This window comes from Cornus florida, unplaced genomic scaffold (assembly GCF_030987335.1).
Source record: "Cornus florida cultivar Cherokee Brave unplaced genomic scaffold, ASM3098733v1 CherokeeBrave_3.0.0_Hap2_Chr06, whole genome shotgun sequence".
Classification (NCBI taxonomy): Eukaryota; Viridiplantae; Streptophyta; class Magnoliopsida; order Cornales; family Cornaceae; genus Cornus; species Cornus florida.
The window spans coordinates 79,626,632-79,651,717 of NW_026775576.1; the positions used below are offsets into that span (position 1 = coordinate 79,626,632).

The window sequence follows — 25,086 nt, forward strand, 5'->3', positions numbered from 1 at the left end:
GGAAGAATGTCCAAAGTCAGAGCAGCAGAAGGAGTAGGAGTGATCCGAGAAGAGGCAATCTCTTAGCATTCATCAAATATGCCCTCAGCAACGGTGGAGTCTGGATCGGCATAAACACCAGGAGGGTCAATATCCAGTTCCTTGTCAACATTATCAGGGGTAGAACCGGTCTGACCCTCATCCGGAAAACGATCGGCATAACCCTCTCGGAACCCCTAAGCATATCTGAGGGCACCAACTCTAGAAAACCGAGCATGCAGAGCTAGCATACCACCGTTTACCCTACTGATGGTATCGAGTAAAGTGTTGCGCTTGTCCAAGGCCCTTTTCTCAAAGGCCATCCGAGCGGATTGCTCATCACTCAGAAGGCGTAGCAGTTCTTCCTTTTCAGCCTTAAGGGATTCCCGCTCGGTATGCCAGACACTCTTTTCGAGCTGCAATGCATTCCTCTCATCCTGAAGAGAGTCAGTCTCCTTCCTCAGCGAATCCCTCTCCTTTTCAATTTTACCAAGATGAACCATTAACCCGGTCTTCTGAGCAGCCAAATCATCGTTCTCCTTGTTCGCTGCATTAAGGTTGTCAGAAAGCGCACGGACCTTGACATTCACAAGCTCAACTTGTTTCTGCATAACCATCATCCCATACAGGGTCTGTAGAGATATACAGGACAACTGGTTAAGCCGAGCAGATGGTTAGAAGAAAATAAGTGTAAAGACTGTGTAAAGACTTATTGACTAAGGGGCAGAAGTTACCTCCATGGTGGATAAGGGAAATCGGCTGAACACTTCCCTCTGAGACAGACCTTTGGCTACCTCAATGTCCTGGGAGTCCACATGCTTCTGTAATAAGCCTTTGCGGTCTGACCATCCTTGAACATGGTCTCGGTCGGTTTAACAGACGATCCGTCTATTCGAATGAAGCGAGGGTTCCATGGCGCCGTTCCTGAAGCGGAGGCATGCCCAGAGAGGTAAGGGGCCTAGTCTGAGGAGGTCTCGCTAGGGATATCACATTCGGCCTAGAGGGCCTAACCCTCTGAGACAAAGGAACATCATCGAACATCATCGACGCTGAGGGCACTATCAGGTTGGTGCCTTTTTCCTCTTGCCTTTTCCCGTGCGGAAGCAGTAGTAGAACTAGGAGGATTGCTGACAGAAGGGGTAACGTTCGGACTGGCGGTCGCTGTGTTAGCGACCAGGTCAGCAGCCGTCACGGATGGATCGGTGGAAGGAGTGGTATCAGAAAGGGTAGCAGAGGAAGATACTGAAGTTGGTGAAGAATTTGATGCAGGGGTGATAACAGGCCTGGGGGCAGTTTTCTTCCTGCCGAAGGAAGGGATCTGGAGTTGGCTCATGTCTTGCCGAGGACTGAGATATCGAAGAGATTGTTTGAGGTGAGGAGGTCCGAGCAGGAGGGAACGTTGGTCAGAACGTACTGCTTCAGGTAGTTATCCCTATCCCTGCACACACCATAGCTCAAATCATCACAAGGAATGCCTAAGGAATGGCACAAGAAAGTACAAAAACGAGGAATGCAAATCTCGTAAGGACAGTCACTCTTATGGTTTTTATATTTTTTGTAAAAAGAGACAGAGCACTCTCCAAAAGTGCTCGGGATAGGAAAATCCTCCGCAGCTGGAGAGAACCAGACTCCCCTAACCCCAACTATATTTTTCCTCCAACCCTTCTCGGATTTGATTTTATCCGTGCAGATGGACCTCTTCTCAATGGGGAAAAAGTGGTAAAACGGCTCATCAGTTCTGATCTTGCTAACCTTGTAACAGAAGAGAAGATCTATGAGGTCCAGATCCAGACCTCTGTCACGAATCAGGAGTAGCATAACAGATAAAATCCTAAGGAAATTTGGGTTTACTTGCAAAGGGGAAAGATTTAGCTTGTTGAAAACATAGCAAAAGAAGGGATGCAAAGGAACCCTAAGGAGATTAAGATGGAGGAGTGAAAACAGGACCTCGCCGGGAAGAAGGCCAGCACCGGTTCTAATATTCACCTCTCGGGGGCAATTTCTAATTTCTACATCGTCAGGGAGGTGAAGTTTCATGCGAAGAACGTCTAGATCTACTGTCATGGTGAGAATGAATGAAGATTTTGAGGAGGAGAAAGAAGTCTTCCAAAAGAAAAATGCAAATGAAACTAACCTCAGAGAGTGAGAACGGCAAAAAGTGCTGCAAGGCCACTGGAAGGAGGATCTTTTGCAAGAGATCGCCGGAGAGGATTTGAACAACAGAAAGTGAGATGGAGACAGTAAAGAGGATCAATGGAACATCTATGAAGCTTATAAAGACAAGGTGAGCCCAAGGGCCGAGGAGTTAGGAAAGCGATGAGTTTTTTGAATCTCGAAACGCCGACCCCTAAAACTAACCGTCCATTCCCCCACGCGATCTTCTCGAGCCGCCAGGTCATGATTAGCCCCTAATCAATAAGGGGTAATTATGGGGGCAATTGAGGATGCAGCAAGTGGCATGGGTCGAATATAGTTCGCTGGAATGGGATCGGGTCGAACAATTGAAGTATGGCCCATGCCAAAGCACCTCGGAATGGGCCGAACCTGGAGGATCCACCGAGGAAGATCAAGCCCATTGGAAGATCAGACCCAGAAGGAAGAAAACTTTTGAATATAGGCCCAATGTAATCAGTTAACAATAATAATTGTAATGGTCTATAAATAGACCATTACAGGTGGATAAGGGGAGAAAATTTTTTGGATTCTATTGAAGGGTAAGAATTTTAGAGAGAAAAAGAAGAAACGAATTCTTGCATCTTCAGTGTTAATTTCGGCTGAAAACTTTTACGTTGGATTCTAAAATGGCGTTTTCTTATTTATAAGAAGTCTGATAATTATTTTGGAATTTTTGTCCTAATCTAATTGAACTCTTATTACTCTTAAATTTATTACTTAAGCTCCATTAATCGTCATGGCAAACATAATCAAGAGTTGACAGAAACTACTGTCACAAAAAACCACGTACTAAGATATAAGATATAAAGTTATTTAGCATCAAATTCTATCCGCCATCAAATTCGACGAAATATTAATATTTTACGTTTGATCAACAGACCATGCACCATATTCTATCCGCCCATCAAAGTGACCGGCATTAGAACAATAAATTCGTCTGACGTACCCCCAAAAAAAAAAAAAAAAAAAACAAACAAACAATAAATTTGTCCTGCTGTTCCCAAGTCCAGTGTATTCACATATTGTAAACCTTCAAACTATTACTAATACGAAGTTTTTGTTTGTTTGGTTTTTTTTTTTTAAATTTGGGACATAATTTTGAAGACGAATTCGTTTTCGATTGGACAGAAGTATTTTTTTTTGGATGAAAACTACCTATTAAGAAACACACACTAACCTTAGGTTGTGGTTAATTTGTGTTAGTTTTTGGCTGAAATCTTTGTTTAGAATTCCAAAATTGTCATTTCTTATTTATAAAAGCCTATTAATTATTTCAAGATTTTTATCCCTTATCTAAATGAACTCCAATTACTCTTAAATTTTAAATTTAATAGTTTTTATTGATTGGGTTTCTTACTCTATTCTTTTCAAATTTTGTTGAGTGGATTCGTGTTGTAGACTTGTAGTTAATTTCTTTATGATTTAGAGTTTTTCTTTCATTATAAATTCAATTATTAATACAATATTATATTTTTTTAAAAAAAAAATTTGTCTCTTATTTGTGGATTCAAAGTTATTATTTTTTGAATTTAAAGTAATTTATTGTTCCTTGTAAATAACGTTAATTCTTGATTACGTTCATTTATTACTTTGTGCATCCATCGAAATATTCAAGGAAAATTTCAAGTCCCAAGTACATAAATATATATATATATATATATATATATATATATATATATATATATATAATTTTGCAAATGATTCTTTAAATTATTAATTTGACAAAAGGCCTCACACATATATACCAGGAGAGGGGCATGCCCCCCAGTCAAAAGTCATGAAAAGTTTCAAAGTCTTCTTTGTCAACCTAGGAAGAATAATAATTAAAAAAAAAAAAGAAAAAAAACAGAAAAAAATAAAAAAGGAATAGCTTCGTACCATCTCACTTTTCTATGCTTTTATAGTTCCTATTGGATCCTTTTAATTTTTTTATTTACATATCTATGTCATTTTTTTACTAACTATACATATAAAATAAAATAAAATATTTATTTTAATATATCAATGTTTGACTTAGATATATTTATTTTCGTATCCATCTAATAAATAATAGAATACTTTTGGCTTATAAATTTTTTACATTAGATCTTTCCATAAATGATATGAAAAAATTATTAGTAGTGAATCTTAGCTCCGTCACTGTTGATAGGATTGAAGGTATAATTCAGACTTAATTAGATATAAGTTCAATCTTAACCTAACTTTCAACCCAAGCTAACCAACTCAACCGATCGAGCCCAACCCATCTTTAAATTTTTTAGATCATATTGATTTCAGACGTACAACTCAGCTAAGATTTTGGATTAAAATTCGAAGTGTCAATTTTTTTTCTTTATAAACATTGTATACCAAACTGACTTTATGTAACATGTAGATTACTTTCTCATTCTTTTATGTGTTTGGAATACACATGATGTACCATTAGGAATAATAACTAAAATAATTGAAGATATTGGCCTATACATCATATGACATATTAACAAACCGACAACTTACTAGACCAACTCGAGTCTAGACCATAATTTGAAATATATATAAAAATAGTATATTTTAAATTTTTTTTAAAAAATTAATATTCGAGTTTAGATTAAATTGGGATTGTTGACACCTCATCCCAAGTTTAATCCTAATTAAGTTTGGATTGAGAATTTTTAACTTAGGGTGCGTTTAGTAACATTTTCGTTTTCTGTTTTTGCAGTCTTAAGAAAGTAGAAACATGATTTTGCTTTCTTGAGTGACAATAGAAAACAGAAATGATGCTTATTAACACTTGTTATTGCCACAAATTTAAAAATATAAAATAATAACTGTGTTTAGTAATACAATATATTTGTTACAAAATGTACATAATATTTTTTAAATTTTATATTTTATATTTTATTTTTTTCATGGCAAGAACTTTAGGAGTTAGTGATTAGAGGGGAGGGTGAGGGGGAGGGTAATGACTTGAACACGAACTCTCGGACACAGGGAGCAACCTACTCAGGCACGACACTTGCTTCCATTGATATAAAAAAGCCATAAATCTAGAAAATCTAATTTAAAATTATAAATCTTAAAAATACCCAATACATCATAGCTACAAAATTAGATATATCAAAGAAAAAAACATTCCCGTCGATTTTGTATATAAATACATGTATATACATGATGTATATATTTATTATGTGATATATAATATATTTAACATGTGATAATTTATTATAAATAAAAATATTAAATAATATATCTTATATGTAATAAAATATATATTGTGTTATAATATTGTAAATTAATTATAATTTAATATTTACATATGATATAATATAGATATAATATATAATAATATAAAATATCTACTGCTTAATAATTTAATAACATTATATTCTATATCAAAAATTATTTTGTCACAAAAAATAATTTACATTATTATTTAATATATTATATATTAAAATATATTTTTATCAAATAAAAAATAATATATAATATATATTAAAAATATATATTTTTATTAACATTTAATATGCAATATATATTAAAAATATATATTTTTATTAACATTTAATATGCAACTTAGTATATAACACAAATAATATGAATTTTATTTGAAATGAATAGTGTCTGTATAATGACATTAGTGAAAACGTTTCTGCGCTACAGTGCCGAAAATATAAGAAATATCATTTTGATGTTTCCTCTTTTCTTCACAAAAATTGAAAACGTTTTCTATTATAGAAAAACAAAAACATTTTATTGAACGTGATTTTTGTTTTCATTTTGTCTTTTTAAAGGTTGACAACAGAAAATAAGAAACGTTTCTCATTACTAAATGTAATCCTAATAAGTCTAACCCTAATTGTAAAAACGATTATTCAAGTTCATACAAAATCGAGCTGGGACTCGGGTTGGGTTTGAGTTGGCCTACCCAAGTTACATCCCCATTTTTTTAATATTAAAAAATTATTCATGAATGTGGTTTATTATTGGTTATATATTCATGCATCAAGCTTTTGATTTGTTAACATGAGAAAAAAAATATTGTCTTGAACTCCATTATAAGTGAATTAACTGCGTAAATGAGTGCGTTTTTTTTTTTTTTACACAGAAGATTGATCAGTTTTCATATAACTTGGCTTGGTCCAAAGCTAGTGATAAGAAGTTGGATACTTTTATATGTAAATTGGAACATACACACTAATCTCTAGGGATGAAGTGGTATGTCTCAATCGATGGGACAGTTGGCTTTAAATAGTGCATGGTAGAGCGTGGAATACATAAATAGATACTGTCATAAGATCACCATTATAAAAACTACATCATTGTGTTAATATAATTCTTTTAATCTCAAGAGATTTAATGAACTCAAATTTTGCATTAAGTTTTTTTTGTGGAAAGTCAGTTTATTGATAAAGAAGAAAAAAATGTGTACAAGAGGCAGCAACCCAAGGGGCAAGGCCTAGGGCCGTAGCCCAGACACCAAAACACAGGCCACACAAACAGCCCACCAAAAGATCCTAACCCAAACAAAGAGAAAAGCACCAATAGAGGTTTGAAAGCACAACTGAAGGCACAGTCATGATCACGCTTCGGATCGGTTTGGGGGTAAAGATCAAGCCGAACCGGTCCCACGGATTGGTAAAAATTGAAACTGAACCGATCCATGGGGCTTTCAATTCGAACCAAACCAATCCGTGAAGTAACGGATCGGATCGGTTTCCACGGATTGGGCTTTCAAACAGCCCAATAGATTATGGCCCATTAACAGCAATACCAATAAATTCTATGTACAGCATTTAAAAACAATAAACCTTGGTTTTGTTTGACCTGGTATTCTACAATAAGCACTTCATGTCTCTAACTGCAGAGAAAGAGTAATCAGCTTGAAACTAACAGAACTGCTAAACTTCTTAAACATCTATTGCTTCTTACCAAGGATTGATATGCTTATATACTCTCAGCACAGTTTGATTATTCTTCCATTTGTAAGATGAGATTATGCAAGGTTGGTTGCAAGCACACTTTTTTTTTTTGGAAAGTAAAGCAATTGTATATACAAATATAGAAAATAATTACAAGCCTCAAAGGAAGCCCAATAAGAATGAACCAGAGAAGCCCAATGATAATTGAGCCAAACACAGCAATAGTCAACTTAACCCAAAACCATTAGTTCAGGAGCATAGTCCATTCGCCCTGCCCAACCAGTTAAAGCGATGAAGCCAAGCCCATTTCGCAATGCTCTTGGTAATGCCCTAGTTTTGTATAACTAAGAGATCTCTAAACAGTCCAGTGACCACGAATAAGGATGGCGATGGTGAACGGTGACATCATCTATTAGTATTGCTGCAAGTTGTACGAGATCAAATCTTCCTCAGTTCGCCTACTGGTCCTCTAGAACAGAAGCTGATATGCTTATCTTCCCGAGCAATGAGCAAAAATGTCACACAACTTATAATCAGAGTTTAAGAGAAATAAAAGGAAACAGCATATTATGTAGATAAAATCATAAAATACCGGTCAAAGAATTTAGGGACCAAAATGACTCCATTACAGGAACTTCTATACAAAACAAAAGGTAAAATATGTAGATAAAATCAAAAAATTAAGTAGATAAAATACAACCCTTTTCTGGTAATCAAACAACAGAGGGAGATAAAATAATTTGTAAGAAGTAGATCCAGTAGAAGAAAAGAGGAGAATAAGAAAAAACAATTTACAAAAAATGTTCAGAAAGAGAATAAGAGGATCCATGCAAAAATCAGTGAACTCACCGAAAAAGACGTAGATCCAGTCGAGGAGGTCGCCGTTGCTTCGATACGCAGAGGTCGCCGTTGCTTCGAATCTGGTGAACGATGGATTGAGAGGTGCTGGATTGAGAGGTGAGAGAAGGAGGAAGACAGAGGCGGAGACTGAAGATTGAAAACAGTCAGTCTCACAGAGGCGAAGAGAACTAGAGAAGAGGGAGAAGAGACAAGAGAGAAGACTGGAGAAGAGGCCGCGGCTGTAATGAAATGAGATGAGACTAATGAGTTTGGGAGATAGGGTAAACTTAAAAGATTAATGAATAATAAAAAAAATATACAGTAAGCAATAAGTAATACGGTATATTCAATATTGTTTATACATATAATATATTAATATACTATTTAAGTAATTATTCCGTTCGGATTGATTTATCGATTCTGATAGGTAACGGTTCAGTTCGAATTGGATCGGTTAATGGTTTGAATCGATTTTTTCAGGGTCCAATTCGTTAACTGAATCGGGAATACCTGATTGCAAATTTTTCAAATTATCACTGAACTATAAGATCTGAAAACCGAACCGAACTTCACGGATTGGATTGGTTTAGATCGGATTGATGAATTGACGAATTATTTGCTCATCCCTAAGCACAAGCCACAATGGACTGAAGTATTTTGGTTGAAAACTACCTGTTAAGAAACACACGCTAACCTAAGCTTGTGGTTTGTGTTAGTTTTCGGTTGAAAACTTTGTTTAGGATTCCAAATTTTTTATCCTTTATCTAAATGAACTCAGATTGCTCTAAAATTATAAATTTAATAGTTTTTATTGATTGGGTTTCTTCGGTAATTCTTTTCAAATTTTGTTGAGTGAATTTGTGTTGTAGTTAATTTCTTTATTATTTAGAATTTTTCTTTCATTATAAATTCAATAATCAATATAATATTATATTTTTTTAAAAAAATTTATCTCTTACTTTGTGAATTCAAAATTCTTATTTTCTGAATTTCATAATTCTGTTCCTTCGTTACTTTGTGCATATATATATAATTTTGAAAATGATTCACTTTGTTGTTAAAGAAAGCGATGAAGGAGAATTATATTATTGACATAGATTATTGCTGGCTATGGGACCAGGAGGGCCATGCCCCCTACTCAAGAGTCATGAAAAGATCTATACTGATATGGTCGACGAGGACATAAAGTGCACAAGCCCAAACATGGTCCCCAAAAAATTCGCTGTAGTACTCTCATTTGGCATTCAGTCAATAATGTTATATTTATTACAGGGCAAATTGTAAAAAATTCTCCTGAATTATTAGTTAATTGTGAAAAATTTCCCTTATAAATATTTTTTACAAAAAATTTCTCTCAACTATTTTAAGAGGGTGTTTTTAACCGTTTTCCATTTAAGTGATTGTTTAATAAAATTTTTCGGACGAAATTATTCCCTTAACAGATTATTCTTCAGACAATTTATTTATTTATTTTCTCTCTTTTCTCTAGCAATGTATGTGAAGCAGCAAAGCCAATAAAATCATAGTTAAGCTATGTATAATTAATAAAATAAAGTTGAGCACAACCACACAGGAGAGAGAAGATCCACCATGATATTGAAATAGAAGGTAAAAAAATTAAGTAACTCAAGAACTCCTTCATTGCACTTGATCTTTAGTTGCTATTATAACAATTAATTTTTTAAAGAAAATAATTAATAATTTGCCATGTTTCTTTAGTTCAATTTCTTTCTTTTCCTTAATTGAATTATGCTACTTCAAGGTAAGTTGGACTAAAATTGGCAATTAAAAAGTAACATAATTTCTTTTTCAAATCTGATTTTTTTTTTTAAAAAAAAATTATTTACTTCGAGAACACCAAATACCCCAAAGTAACTTTTTGAGACGAAATTGTTGTAATTGATGTACTTAAGTTAAAGACCTATAAATATGAAAGTTTTTAATGTGAAAGGACATCGTTGCCCTCTATTCAATTCACAAGAATCTAATTATAAATGATATTTAAGTAATTTAGTTTGAGAGAAATACATTTATCATCTCATCATATATTGTTTTGATTCTACCACCTACTACTCGAAAATTATTTTGATTCCACAATTAGGTTTCTCGATATGCTACTAGCTTTGTGTTTGAAGAAATGAGAAGGCTTACTTGACGCGGAGAGAGAAGAGAGAAAATAAATAAATAAATTGTCTGAAGAATAATCTATTAAGGGGTAATTTCGTCCAAAAAAATTCTCTCAGACAATCACTTAAATGGACATTAGTTAAAAACACCCCTTAGAATAGTTGAGGAGAATTTTTTGCCAAAAATATTCATAAGGAGGGTTTTTCGCAACCGGGTAATAGTAAAGAGGAATTTTTTGCAATTCGCTGTTTACTATATGATATAATTAATAATAATATATCATATTACTTTTCTTTGTTTTAAAAAAGCAAAGTTACTAAAAGTTTCAAAGTTTTTTTTGTTCGTGAAGCTAAACCTAAAATCTCAAATGTCAACCTAGGAAGAATAAAAATAAGGAATAGCTTCATACCATCTCACTTTTCTTTGTTTTTATAGTTCCTATTAGATCTTTTTCTTATTTATTTATATATCTATGTCATTTTTGACTGAATATACATATAAAATAAAATATTAATATTAATATTTGAGTTCAAATTAAACTGTAATTGTTGACATCTCAACCCAAGTCTAACCCTAATTAAGTTTGGATTGAGAATTTTCAATCTAATAAGTCCAACCCTAATTGTAAAAATAATTGTTTAAGTTCATACAAAATCGAGCTGGGACTTGGGCTGAGTTTGAGTTAGCCTACCCAAGTTACATCCCCTACGCAAAAGGTCAATTATTATTATTTTTTAATATTAAAAAATTATTCTGGAATGTGATTCATTATTGGTTATATAGTCATGCATTGAGTTTTTGATATGTTAACATGAAATAGATTTTTTTTTTTTTTTTTTTTTAAAAAAAGGTGAATTTTATTAAAGAAATAAGAGTACAAGGCTAACAATAGCTAACCAGAGGATAAATGGGCTAGACCCACAAAACATACATACATAGCTAACCATAACATAAATCAGCCCATGGTATAGGCCCAGAGTGGAACTAAGTCCAAAGTTTGAAATGGTAGACCATTATTTACTACCCCAAATTCCGGTGAGAAACAGTAGAACTCCGTCAAAGTTGCCTTCATAATGCCTGATCCGGTGGTTTTGGCGGTGGGCAAATTATAGTAATAGGAATGTCCCACTCTTCTACAATCCTTGAAGCATTGGATGTATCTGAAATTGAGGATGTGAGAAGCTTGGTTATGATTAATTCCAGGGTTTGGTAAAGCAGTGAGTTAGCTGTAATGGCTTTCTTTTAGAAAATTCTCCTATTGCGCTCATTCCAAGTATAGTAAACCAAGGTTGCCAAACTCAATTTTGAGACTGTGTGACTTTGGAAATTTAAAGTGCCCTTCCAATGGTGAACTACCGAAGTAATAAGGTCAGACCATGATGATGGTTGAATATGAAACCCATATCGTGCTTGAAGAAATGCCCACAAAGGTTTGATGAATTGGCATTGGAAGAAGATGGTGGTCATGCGATTCTAAATCTGTGTTGCAGAGTATGCATAAGGTGGAATTTATGTGGGCTGTACATCTCCTATTCAGTTAAGAAGTCTTTTTTAGATTGCCACCCATAGTGTGAATGAGTGCTTTGGGATGGAAGGTTTTGTCCAAACTAGGTGTGGCCAAGGAAGGATTGTGTGATGCTTGTTGAAGTGTTTTATTGTGCTGGCTATGGAGAATTGGCCATTGTGTGATGGAATCCACAGAACCTTGTCACAGGAATTGGTTTGAGGGCTGGGAATGAGGGATGTGTGATGTAGCTATGGGATAGTGGAGGTTATGGAGGGGGGAAAAGACCAAGTATTGTCGATAATGAAGGAACAGACCTTTGTTTTACTGTCAAAGCCTGAATTATTGATGGACTAAATGGTTGTTAATAGGTGTAGAGGGCCAAGGTTGCACCAATTGTCATACCAAAAATTGGATTTAGAACCATCTTCAATTTTTAGTTTGATAAGGGGTTTGATTTTTCCTCTCAGGCTTAATAACTTCTTCCAATTCCAAGAGCACTGTCCAAAAACCTTGATCTCCCAAATACTTTTTCCCTTGAGAAAGTATGAGTTGATCCACTTAACCCATAGCATGTCTTTTGATGAAATGATATTCCAAAAGTGCTTCATGATTGCACTGTCATTCCTAGTGTGAAGATTTGGCAAGCCTAGTCCTCTAGCTCTCTTAGGCAATGTGATACCCTCGGATTTCCAGATGCGGGTTGGCCAGGCCCACGCCCGAATACCTGAGGATATCAAAAACAAATCGGTAATAATCGAACACAGAGTACAAAATAGATAAATAAAAATAAATAAATTTCTGAAAGAAAACTAAAATGATAATCCATTAATTGAAACCTCAAAATAAAATTCCATTAAATAATAAATTATTCTGATACAATTAATCCTCCAATAATACAACTTGGGAATCCATACTATGTGGACCCCTAGAAAAACTTAAACCAATGATCAATAGTAAACAACTGTCTACAACTAGATACTGAATCATAAAGGAAACTCTTATGTAGATAATCCGGAAGAATGAAGTAGACTGATCCCTGCTCAGCACGAACAACCTCTACTCTTGACGAACACATGAAAAATAATGGTGGGTCAGACCCACAAATAAGTTCTACTCTACTACAGTCCAAAAAGAGATCCGATATACGTATACATCCTAGTCAATCCGACAATAACTTGTAGTCTGTATATATATATAGATACACATTAGAGGAATCTCACTAGACTATAAGGTTGTCTCAACCTGAATAGTAGGCAACATGCAAATCGCACATATAGTGGGCATGAGTACCTAGACCTACCAGGGTACACAACTACATTATATCTAGCTACACATCCCTAGCAATATATGCACTATAACCACTGATCCTGAAACTCAAGCTCATATCATGGCACATAATTATATATATAAAATCTATTGTATCCATCCATAAGTAATCCAGATAGGTCATTCAACTTGTTCAGTTGACCTGACACGAATATAAGTAGGACTTAACATATTAGTTAATCCATTCCCTTATACAAAAATAGGTAGGATTTAACTTCTTTGGTTAATCCGTCCCTAAAATGCCACCGTCCCATACTGGTACATTAAACCACACAATCCAATACATGATGCAACACATAAAGCAGTACATCAAATAATCCAAAATAACATGATAAAAATCACATATATCATCCTTGCATATACTTAAGCAAAATAACAATTCTCAGTAGCAAGCATTTATTTTTTAAAATATAATAAATTAACATGCATCTCAAATAGATTGTTTTAACCTCTAGGACATAATTAAACTATTTAAATCTAATTAATTGATTAAATTACTTTAATGCCAATATTCATCCATTTAAATTATTAAGTTAATACTAAGCAACTAAATCCTTAGTTAACAATATGCAAATTTATTTAAAACTTCATATTGTTCAAGTCCATAACATACAGTCATAGATTATGCATTCCGGTTATTAGTCCATTTTATTTAACTCATATATATCACCCAAACTGAATTAAACATCATTGGAACCACCCTAATAGTCAAATAGAACCTTTAAAAACAAAAATCTACAAGTTCCAAGGGATAGAGCATGCTCTCGTTTTAAGAGAGAAGCTCTATCCTCAATGGAGAAAGCTCTGTCCTCAATGAAGCATGCTTTATCCTCAATGGAGCAAGCTCTCAACCTGATACAGCATGCTCCCAACTGAGAGAGCATACTCTCTCAGCCTGAGGGAGCCGGTTCCCTCTTCCATGGAACCAGCTCTCACCCTAAGAGTCATCACTTTTCATTAGAGAGCCGGCTCCACACCCTTCGGAGCCGGCTCTCAACCTGCTACCACTCATCTTCATCGTCTCCGGTGGCCTCTGATCACTCCGACCACCTCTGTTAAGGGTCCTAAACCTTTGTTTTAAGTCCCAAATCTATCCCAATAATTATAAGAACTCTTTATGCATCTTTTACATGAATTAAAACAAGTTTCTATGCAAGAAATTTCAAGATCAAACAATGACACATATCCACAACTAAAATCAGTTTTAATTCAATTCAGGCATGCATACAATGCCAATTTAATATCTGATTAATCTTGAAATTAACCTAGGCATGTATAGAACATGAAAATCAAAGGGAAAGAGATAGAAAAAGAACTTACCTCAAGGTTTTGGATTGAAACCTTCTCTTTTTCTTCCTTGGTTTTTTAGCAACCTTGGTTGCCGTCGAACCCTCTTTGTTGCTCCTGGTTTTACCCACGAACAAACCATCTTCCTTCCTCCTTGGTCTGACCTTCAATCCTTGGCTAAAACTATAGCTTTCTCTTTCAGTTTTCTCTTAAACTCTCTGTCTCTAAAAAGTGGCGTGAATAGGGTTTCTAAACTCTTTGGCAGACTATCACTATGTATATATAGACTTATATCAAATCATTTTCCAAGTCTAAGTCTTGTAAATAAAAAGGATCAAATAAAAAGGAAAAAGGAAAAATATAATATATACATATACATCTTAAGTATGATACGTGATATACATGTATATAAATATAATATATAATTAACTTATAACTATATATATAAATCGACTATAATAACTCTTATTACTAACTACTAATAATAATTATTATAATTATAATCCCCTTATATACATATATACCCATATATATATGTACCTCTATCCATGGGTAAATAATTGTACCCATTAGCCTCCTATATAAGTAGTCCATGCAACCTATTAGGTTGGTCCATTACTACTATCCAAATTCATCATTTAAAATAAAAATAAAATAAAATAAAACATAAAGCAATTATATCATTTAATCCTAACAATTAATTACAATTAAATCACACATCATTTAAATAAGCAAAACATCCAATTAATTCACTACAAAAGCAACCAATTTAAATCAAATAAATCACATAAGCAATTAAGACAAATAAACATATAATCATGCAACCATATAAGCACATAACCACGTAAGCACATAAAATATAATAAAATAAATAATTAAATCCCTTTTATATACTTTAAAAAATTAGGGGTATTACATTCTTCCCCCCTAACAAAAGGAATTCCGTCCTCGGAATTTATGAAACTCTGATTTATTTTCTTTTAAATTTATTTCTATTTTATATGGACTCTGTCTCTTTGTATGGGCTCCACTGAATTCCAAATCATCCAAATAAAAAAATTATAATTCATATTTTAAGGAACCCTAAAACCGTACTACACATAGGTTGTATCTAAAAGCAACTCAATCCTACCCAAAATTTATACAAGGGTAACGATCAATAATCTTCCAAGTTTCATAGAATATATGCACAAAACTCCTATGCACCCAGCACTAAAGATTTGGTAACGCTAATCCATAGGCTACTGCCTCAATTGATAAACAAAATCCGCGAAAAATCAATTTAATACATAAAAACTGACCTTTCTCCAAAAATTGTATTGTTTCTTATATGGAAGACATCCTAAGCAACTGTTTCCTGATACAAAACTCTAGTGTACGAGTTCAACTATTTACAAAAATTCTGCTATCGCCTCCAAACCGCGCGCACGCAAATACAAGTGAGGGTATTTCTCTCCAACATATCTTTAAATGAAGTTAAGGTCTGGTTGTACAACCCTTGCTTCGATTTCAAACTAATAAATAAGAGATCTGCACTATGTAATATACAAAACTTCAAACATTGTCACACCAACCTCCTTGTGCCAACATTATCATAAACAAATTCTGAAAAATAAAGTTAAATACTTCCAATTGTCCACGAAAACGTAGGATATATGTCTCAAGTATATCCTCCACGATCTAATTTAATTTCTCGATCAATTCCTCCGTCTAGAGATATAAAGCAAAGTTGCTGCCTCAAAATCTTCAGAAAGTTCCTTTGAAATAGCAATTTTCATCTACTATAATGGATATCCATATGTTATAACTCTACTATCAGTGCAGTGTAGAACTGATATGAAGCTCTAAAGTGAACACTACTCAAATTAATGTCCACTAGCGAACTTGTACAATCCATCTCTCTTTAACCTATATGGAATTAAAATTCTAATCCAATGTCGACAATTTCGACCAACCATCCAGTCCTCGATTAGTCCTACTCCCATTTTGATATAGGAAGTGGTAAAAATCGTCAATGATATCCGATTATCAATTTTTCACCTTTCTAATAGGGGATACATTTAGAGACAATGTTGTACATGTCCTTAACAATTCCTGTTCCCCAAAGCTGATATTTGATATCTCGATGTACCTTATAATCATCTGAGTGCATCGTAAAATTATGAATTTTACATTTCAGTCACTCCAACCTCCGTAACATTAGTTACAGAATCGACTAGGCCTCCTTCAGTACCTTAAACTCTATCTAAGTAAGGTAATACCTCCTCCAGGGTCAGCTCCGATATTTGAAGTTGACCTCCTTAGATACCTTAGTAATAGCAAATGTTATTATTACATATGCTAAAAACTTCAACTAATAACTCAACAACTAATCGAAAGATTTAAATATCATATCGGTTGTTGAGAGCATCCACTTCCATATTTACTGTAATACCCCTAATTTTAAAAGGATAGTTTTGGTATTTTAATTAAGTATTTTGTTACGTTTTTAATTATTTAATTATTTTATTTGTGTGATATTTGAATTAATTGAATTTTTATTTTTTGTTTACTTGAATAAGTGGACCTATTTATAATTATTTGAATTGTTTGTGTTAATTATATTATTGGATTGAAATTATTATAATTAAGTTACGTGAGTTTTTTTTAAATATATTAATTTACTTACAGTTCTTTTGGACATCACCTAAGTGTAGCCGACATAGATTTTAAACGTCGGTTTTGTTATACGGGCCAACTAGGATTAAGATTAGGGCTCCGTCTCTAATATTACAAGGATTAGGGTTTTAGAGTTAAGCCTATAAATACAACCATTATGCCTTAGCCTAGGGTTTACGATCATAACTCATAACACGTAAACGTGAAGTTAGTTCTGTAAAAACAGAGGGTAGAAGGAACAGAGCACTGTAAGGGTTGTCAAGGAGAAAAACAGAGACGACCAAGGTAGGGTTGTGGTGGATTATCCTGGAGCACTAGGAGGCTTGACAGTAGTTCAGTGTTGCCGAAACAGTGGACACGATGCTGGGATTTCATAACTGAAATCACAGATAAGTTCTTTTCTTCCTCCTTCCCGTTGGCTTGTGTTCTGTGCACCTAGATAGTCTCTAGGGGATTAATTGGCCATTAACTGAACCATGCATGATTGTTATATGTTTACTTTGATTATCTGTATTTTGTGAAAACTTATCTGCAATAATTTCGGCATGTATAGTTTTTATCGTCTCTGTTTTAGCATAAAAAGTCGCCACTGTTTTAAGTTTGTATTGAATCTTACTGCAACAAACCAAGGTCTGAATTAATACTAGATGTAATTTAAGACCTTTGAGTTCAATTTAGAGGAAGAACAGTAAGGTTAGAGTGGCTGAAGATGGAGCAGATGGGCTAAAACGGAGCAGAACGAGGCTGGAAGCTCTCAAAAGAGGTGAGAGCCGGCTCCATAGAAGTGGGAACCGGCTCCCACACTTATAGAGCCAGCTCCAAGGTCCTTGGAGCCGGTTCTAGGCTTAAAAGAGCCTCTCCCAAAGACTTGGAGCAGGCTCTCTCTCAAATTTGCTTCCTGAATGTGTTTTTAACGCACTGTTTAAAGCTGTTGAGTGTCTGAACTGTTTTAAAAAAAATTGGGACTTTCCAGAGTGATTAAAAAGTTAGTTTTGGGTGTTAATAGGACCTTTAATTGATTAAAGTTTACCTCTAAATTAACGGAACAAACTGTATAAAATTTATGCACATTGTATACGGTTAATGGATGGAAGAAGACTTAATTGCTTAAGCTTAATTTTGGCAATCTAGTGGGATCTAATATGTTTATAAACTTATTCTGAATGCATGATAGAGTCATCTACTTAATAGTTGTAATCTATGCATGCTCTGGATGCTAATTGTTGAAATCTTAATATTTTTTTGCAATTACATGGATTATTGTTTGGATTTCAATTACTAGAATATTAAATAACTCCCTGCAATTATTTGGATAATGGTTTGGATTGTACATTACTAAGCTTCTATTTATATACTGTAATTTACATGGATATGGAGGATTGTATGCACCGGTATGGGACGGTGGCATATTGGGGATGGTTTAGCTCAAAACGCTAAGACCTAACCTATCGGATTAAAGGAATGAATTGAAAAATATTGAATCCTAAATTATGTTTAAGTCAGATCAACTGCCTAAGTTGAGTGACTTCCTGGATTAGTTGGTTGTAGTTAAGTCATATCAGCTGAAGAAGTTGAGTGACTATCTGGACTGTGTTTTGTATGTCACCTCAATGAATAATTGAATGACATACTCTGGTTTTGGACGAACTTTAGATATATGGTTATGGTACCACAATATGAGCTTGAGTCTCAGAGTTATTGGTTAGGGTGCGTATATGCAGTGGATGCGTGGCTAGCTATGATAGGTTGAGGTGTACCCTATTAGGTCTAGGTAATCGTGCCCACCTTTGGGTGCATTTTCACATGTTGCCTTCTATTTAGGTTGAGACCCCTATTATAGTCCAGTGAATGTCCCTTAGTGTGGATATATTTATGTATGGACTAAATAGATATTATGAGGTATCTAGGGTGTATCTGCGTATCAGCTTACTGTATGAATTATAGTTAGATTAGAACTTGTTCGTGGGCCTGATCCACTCTTTTATTCTTTCCAGGTATAGGACGGTTCCAACCTTAGAGTTTGATCATGCTTGTCGAGGACAGACTCTCATTCATCTACTTACGTAGGACTTCTCTCGATATTCTAGTTTAATTTTATTTTCTGTTTTTCAGTTCAATGGGGATTTTTATTTAGGGGTCCATTAGATGGATTCCCAAGCTGTACTCTTGGAGATTTTGGAGAATTGGGATATTATTATTCAGTATTATTTAGAGGATTTATATTTCATAGCTCTTTCCAGTTTTTTTATTTAAATTCTTAACTCTTTATATTCTGTGTTCGCTTTAAAATACTTTAATTGCTTGATATTTCCCTCGGGTTTGGGCCTGGACCTGATCAACCTGTGTCTCAGATCCGAGGGGTATCACAATTGGTATCAGAGCACTCCAGGTTCAAGTGTCTATAGGATGTTTTGTATTAAGACTTCCGCGTAGCATTTTCTCTTGAGTAGAGTTTAAGTTTAGAATTCATTGTATTCTGTTACGGTTCATTTAAACTCATACTGATGTCTGTCTTCTGTGTTAACAGAATAGTTAATGCTAGAACCAGACAGAACCGTAGACAGCGAAGGAAAGCGACACGTAGGAAGCAAGATCTCCTACAGCGTCAGCAAATGAGGGAAGAGCAACAACTGCCTAGGTTTCAGGAGGAGCAGGAGGAAGATGGTCAGTTGCACATAGAGCATGAGGAAGTTCAGCATACTCAGGAGACTCAGGATTGGGCCTACAATCAAGGTAAGAATCCAGAGTATTCTCCTCAGTTAGTTTTCATCATTGCTCAGGCTATAGCTGCAGGCATAACAACTGCATTTTAGTATTAGCCACACGTTTAGCAGACACCAGAATCAGAACCAGTGCTGCAGAATATGGTTCAAGTTCATTGTTTTGGCTGCGGAGAGGATAGGCATACATCTAACTAATGTCCTGGGTCAGCTCAGAGACAGCGGAATAGGGGACCTCAGGCGGGACGGGATCAGACTGGGGATCAGCTACAGTCTAACCAGCAGAGGAGGCCGTTTGGTACTTTTAGGGGTACGTGTTATACTTGTGGAGAGTATGGCCACACTACCAAGCAGTGCCCTAAATGAGGAGATATCAGGCCGTCCAAGCAGGAGGGTACCGAATCACAAGGAGGAAGACTCTGTTAAGAGTGATTTTAATTACTAATAGTAGAGGAGGTATTAGTAAAAGTGTAATACGAATTTAATCTCGTACACTAGGATTATGTTTAAAAATATATATATATTTCCTATTTTTCGTTTGACAGTTTATGGTTTAGAAAAGTTCTTAATAAAGTGAACTAACGGTTTTGGCATTCTTTATTATGTTTTGTGATATCATTTTTGTGATATATACACATATGGTTTTATTAGACTATATTGGGATGTGCATATTGTGATAATTGATAAATATCACAGTGGAGTGATTGGTTTTGGATAGGCAAACAAATATTTGCTTGTGGTACATTACGTTGAGATAGGACGATTACCAAGGAGTTTATAAATGAACTTGTGTAAGTCGATATGGTAGGTTTGGTTTAGAAGGAGGAATTCCCAGAATCAAACGATAATCTAAGAATGGGAAGATTGTGGAGCATTTTTGTAATACCCCTAAATTTTTAAAGGCCTTTATTTGTGTATTTTTTTTCAATTTATTTATCTACGTGGTTATTTAAATTGTTTGTACATTTGTTTTAGGATTTTATTTGTTTGTCATTAAATGTTACTTATTTAGTGTTTATTTTATTTCATTATTATTATTTTTATGTACTTAGATTAATTGAATTGTTTTGGAGTATCTAATTATTTGTCATTTCAATGTTAATTATTTAATAGAAATTCTTTAGTTAATTGTAAATTTTTCATTGAGGTTATTTTATTTATTTTTTATTATTATTATTTTTAGTTAGTTGTAGGTTAATATATATATATTAAGGTGTTATATATATATATATATAAATGGTTAGTTTATTATAAATATATATTTATATACACTATATTAAGGTGTTATATTTATGTAAATATTTATTTACATTTATATAAATGTTATTTACATGGTGACTTATCAAATAAATAAAATAAATGAATAAATGTTATTTATCTAGTGGACAAGGTCAGTGTACAGGTGGGCTTTGTGGTTTGTTATTATATATATATTTTTTTATTATTAGTTTTGTACAATATTAGTGTGATGGATGGGTAGTGATATGGTGTGGTTGGATGTAAGTGGGTTAGTGTAGAATCACTTAGGTTATATTACATAATTATAGATTTGTATATATATATTATATAGATGTTTAGGTTCTGGGTGATATTCAATACTAGAACAGAAATGGAATAGTGAAAAAAAAACAAACAAACACAGAGCGGCGGCGTGAAAGAGGGGAAAGAAGAGAGGAAAAAGGGAGAAAAAAGAAGAAGGGATTTGTGAGGCCGAATTAAGAGGAGTAGGCAGGAGGCTGTGTAGGCGATAACCGGAACGGCAAGGCTAGTTAACGGCGACCCGAAGGCCACCGGCGTCAAGGGAAATTGGTGATGAACAGTGTTGAATTTTGACCCGAAAATAAAAGGCAAGTCCTTGTTCTATTCGTTCTCTTAGATTGCGTGATCGGTTCATCTCTAGAATGATGTTAGGATTTAATTGTAAATATGAATCAACAGAGAGTATGAAATTATATTGGTATATATATATATATGTATATATATATTCATGAGCATAGTTATTATTTTCTGAAATTTAGATGTACCTATGCATGATTGAGTGCTTTAAATATAGTTTACCAAGCTTAGTATGAATTTTAGAGATCATTCTGGACATAGTGTTTTAAATCTATTTTACCAAGCTTAGGATGGAGGAGCCGACTCATGCTGGGAATTGGGTTCTTTGGGGCTTACGAAATCCCTGTGACCATACTGAAGTGGGTTATTTGAGGTTGTGAAATCATGTGACCACAGAGGGTATCCGTGGTGAACTGGGCATCCACTGTTTGTGTAATTGTATTCTATCATGTGAGCAATTTAATATCAAGCTATAGTAGCATTTACAGGTTGTGTAATTATATTATAGCATGTGGGCAATTTAATATCAAGCTATGGTAGCGTTTACAGTTTGTGTAATTATATTATAGCATGTGGGCAATTTAATATCAATCTAAGGTAGCATCTACAGGTGGGGTAATTTTAATAGTATGTTGACATTTTATTATCATAGTGTGGTTAGAAAAAAATTATTGTAGAGATAATGCTATTATAATTGTTCAGGAAATGATAAATGGCATTGGTTGCATTTTAAGTTATTAGCATGAAACTTTTAATAGCTTGAAAATTTATTTTTATATATTTTGGTGGTAATATAATAATTGATCACGCAAATGTTAATATAAATAATGTTAATTGTATTAAGTTAATCGCATGATAAGTATAGAAGTCTATGCCGTCATTTAAAATACTCCGATAAAATTCTATTAATAATGTATATTAATTTTTAGTATACATACTTGTATAGGAGTGTATAATGGAGGACCATTATTAGGATATGGTCTTAGCAGCATCATTGTTAGGATATAGTTTGCTGACATATATATGGGCTAACTTTTAAGTCTAGACCTATACGTTTTGTCAGGATATGGTTATGACCTTTAATTGTGCCATTGTCAGGATATGGCTACAGTTACTTAAATATATTTTAATTAGGTACCATGATACGAGCATGAGATCTCGGGATTGATGGTTAGGGTTGGCGTATACTGCCATATGAGATGAGTAGCTGGTTATAGGGATGTGTGTGCCCTGGTAGAAGAGGTACTCATGACCACCTTGTGTGCGCTTGCATGAGACCTACTATTCGGTTGAGGCTGTCTTATGATCCAGTAAAAGTCTATAGTGTGTATACTTATGTATATTGACCTACGTAGTTATTGCATGAGTCAGACTAGGATGTACCGTTTCTCGGGTCTCTATTTGGGATGTAGTAGAAATGGCTTGTTCGTGGGTTTTAACCCACCTTTGTTGTTATCTTTTCAGGTCCTCGACAGTTCGAGACATAGAGTCAGTTCATGCAGAGCAGAGGCCAGACTTCATCACTCTTCCGGCGTCGTAGACGTAGGACCTCCACTATGTTTTCGCTATCATTTATTATTTCTGAGTTAGACAATTATTTGTTTCATCTTTAGTTGGGATTTTTATTAGGGGTCTACATTGTATGGATTCCCAAGTTGTACTCTGGAGGTTTTATTCTTATAATGAGAATTTATTGGAGATTAATGTATTAGAGGATTTACTATTTAATTATTAATTTAGATTTTCCTTTCAGCGTTATTTATTTATTTAATTTTTTTTCCCCTTGTATTCTGTGCTTGTTTATTATTAGTTGGCTGATATTCCTTGATTTTGTGCGCGGACCTGATCAACCCGTGTTCCGAAGTTAGGGGGTGTCACAGTTGGTATCAGAGCACTCCAGGTTCAAGTGTCTCTAGGGTTCTTCCGTATAAGACTTCCGCGTAGTGTATTCTTTTATTAGAGCTTAAGTATAGGATTCATTGTATTCCTTTATGGTTCGCTTAAATTATACTAAAGTCTGTCTTTCGTGTTAACAGAATGGTTAATGCTGGAAGAAAATGGGAAAGGCAGCAGAAGAGAGCGGCGCGTAGACAGCGGGATCGTCTGCGACATCAGTAGGTTGCAGAGGAGCAACAACTGCCTAGGTTTCAAGAGGAGGAGCAGCAGCAGCAGCAGGCTCAGGAGTCTCGGGATCAGAACGAACATTAGGGTAGGTATCCTGAGTATCCTCCTCAGTTAGCTGACATCTTTTCTCAGGCTGTAGTAGCAGGCGTAGCATCTGCACTCTAGAATCAGCCACAGGTTCAGCAAGCACCTGTGCCAGTACGGGTAGTTCAGGCTAGCCCTTGGGAGAAGGCTAAGAGTTCTTTCACAAAGGGGAGCCCACCTCAGTTCTCAGGCTCCACCGATGTGAGTGTGGCTTATCAGTGGAAGAAGGACATAGAGCGTCATCTTCGCTTGGTTGAGTGCACGGAGGTGCAGAAACAGATGCTTGCTACCTTCAAGCTTGTAGGGGATGCACTCCAGTGGTGGGAGTCAGCTACCACCATAGAGGAGAGAACTTCATTAACTTATGATCAGTTTAGTGCTCGTTTTGATAAGAAGTATTTTTCATATGCAATCAGAGCAGCTATGAAGAAGGAGTTTCTTAACTTAGATCAGGGGAACATGACAGTAGCAGAGTATAAGCAGCAGTTTGCACGCTTATCTCTATTTGCTCCAGAAGAGGTGGATACCGAGATGAAGAAACGTACTAGCTTTGTTAAGGGGCTGACCTGGTCAATTAAGCAAGTTATTACAGGAAGTCCAGCCTACACTACTTATGCTCAAGTGGTGGATGCCGCTTTACAGCTTTATCAGTTGAATGTGGAATTCAGACAGACTAGGGGTGAGAAGCGGGGTGACAGAGACTCTGTTAATCAGCCAGCTGAAAAAGGATATGGTAATGGGCATAGACAGAATGATAAGAGCAGATTTCAGGGACAACAGCCTTGGAAGAAGCATAAGAATGGTTCAGATGCTCAGAGAAATGGGGCACCTATTCAGAGGCAGCAGAATAGGGCACCACAAACAATAGAGGGTCAACCTCAGGGTAACCATCACAAGAAACAATTTGGTCCTTTCAGAGGCTTTTGTTATGGTTGTAGAGAGCTCGGACACACTGCCAAGAGGTGTCCCAGGGCTATGCAGGGACATCATGTGCAGCAGGGGCAGCGACCACCATTTCCTTTACCTGCTCCACAGGTGCCACGCATTCAGGGACAAGTGTTCCCGGCTTTACCAGCGCCACCGCCACCACGGGGATAGGCACCGCAGCAGTTACACTATGGCAGGGTGTATAACCATATGCCATATGACGTTCAGACTTCTCAAGCTATTGAGGGTATGTTTCCTATACACGGTATATATGGCCGTGTTTTGTTTGATACAGGTGCTGCACATTCCTTTGTGTCTAGTTCATTTATTGTCTTATCTGGAATGACTACACAGTTATGTGACTGACCCTATAGTATTGGTACACCTTTAGGTGTTACTTCTATTTTGTATGAGTATGATGAACCTGTGACACTAGATATTGGTAGACTTAGATTTCTAGCCAACCTATTGGTCTTGGACATGCATTCGTATGATGTAATACTTGGGATGGATTGGTTATCTCATTACCATGCTCAGGTTAATTGTCACGATAAGTCTA

The 25,086-nt window shown here is 35.1% G+C and overlaps 1 protein-coding gene and 1 long non-coding RNA gene across 3 annotated transcripts in view; one reads left to right on the top strand and one right to left on the bottom strand.

Moving 5' to 3' along the window:
* Positions 1-7,052: 7,052 nt before the first annotated feature.
* On the bottom strand, positions 7,053-8,180 carry LOC132314952 (uncharacterized). Its single transcript, XR_009483547.1, has 2 exons — positions 7,941-8,180; positions 7,053-7,585 (listed from the first exon to the last, which is right to left on the bottom strand). It is a non-coding gene; the product is annotated as an uncharacterized LOC132314952 (long non-coding RNA).
* Positions 8,181-23,428: 15,248 nt separating this feature from the next.
* Positions 23,429-25,086, top strand: part of LOC132312253 (uncharacterized) — a 29,474-nt gene continuing 27,816 nt past the window's right edge. For both annotated transcript variants that reach the window (XM_059810550.1, XM_059810549.1), the window contains exon 1: positions 23,429-24,774. In XM_059810550.1, coding sequence (XP_059666533.1) covers positions 23,880-24,698 — 819 coding nt within the window. In that variant the 5' untranslated portion in view covers positions 23,429-23,879 and the 3' untranslated portion in view covers positions 24,699-24,774. The remainder of the gene's footprint in view (positions 24,775-25,086) is intronic.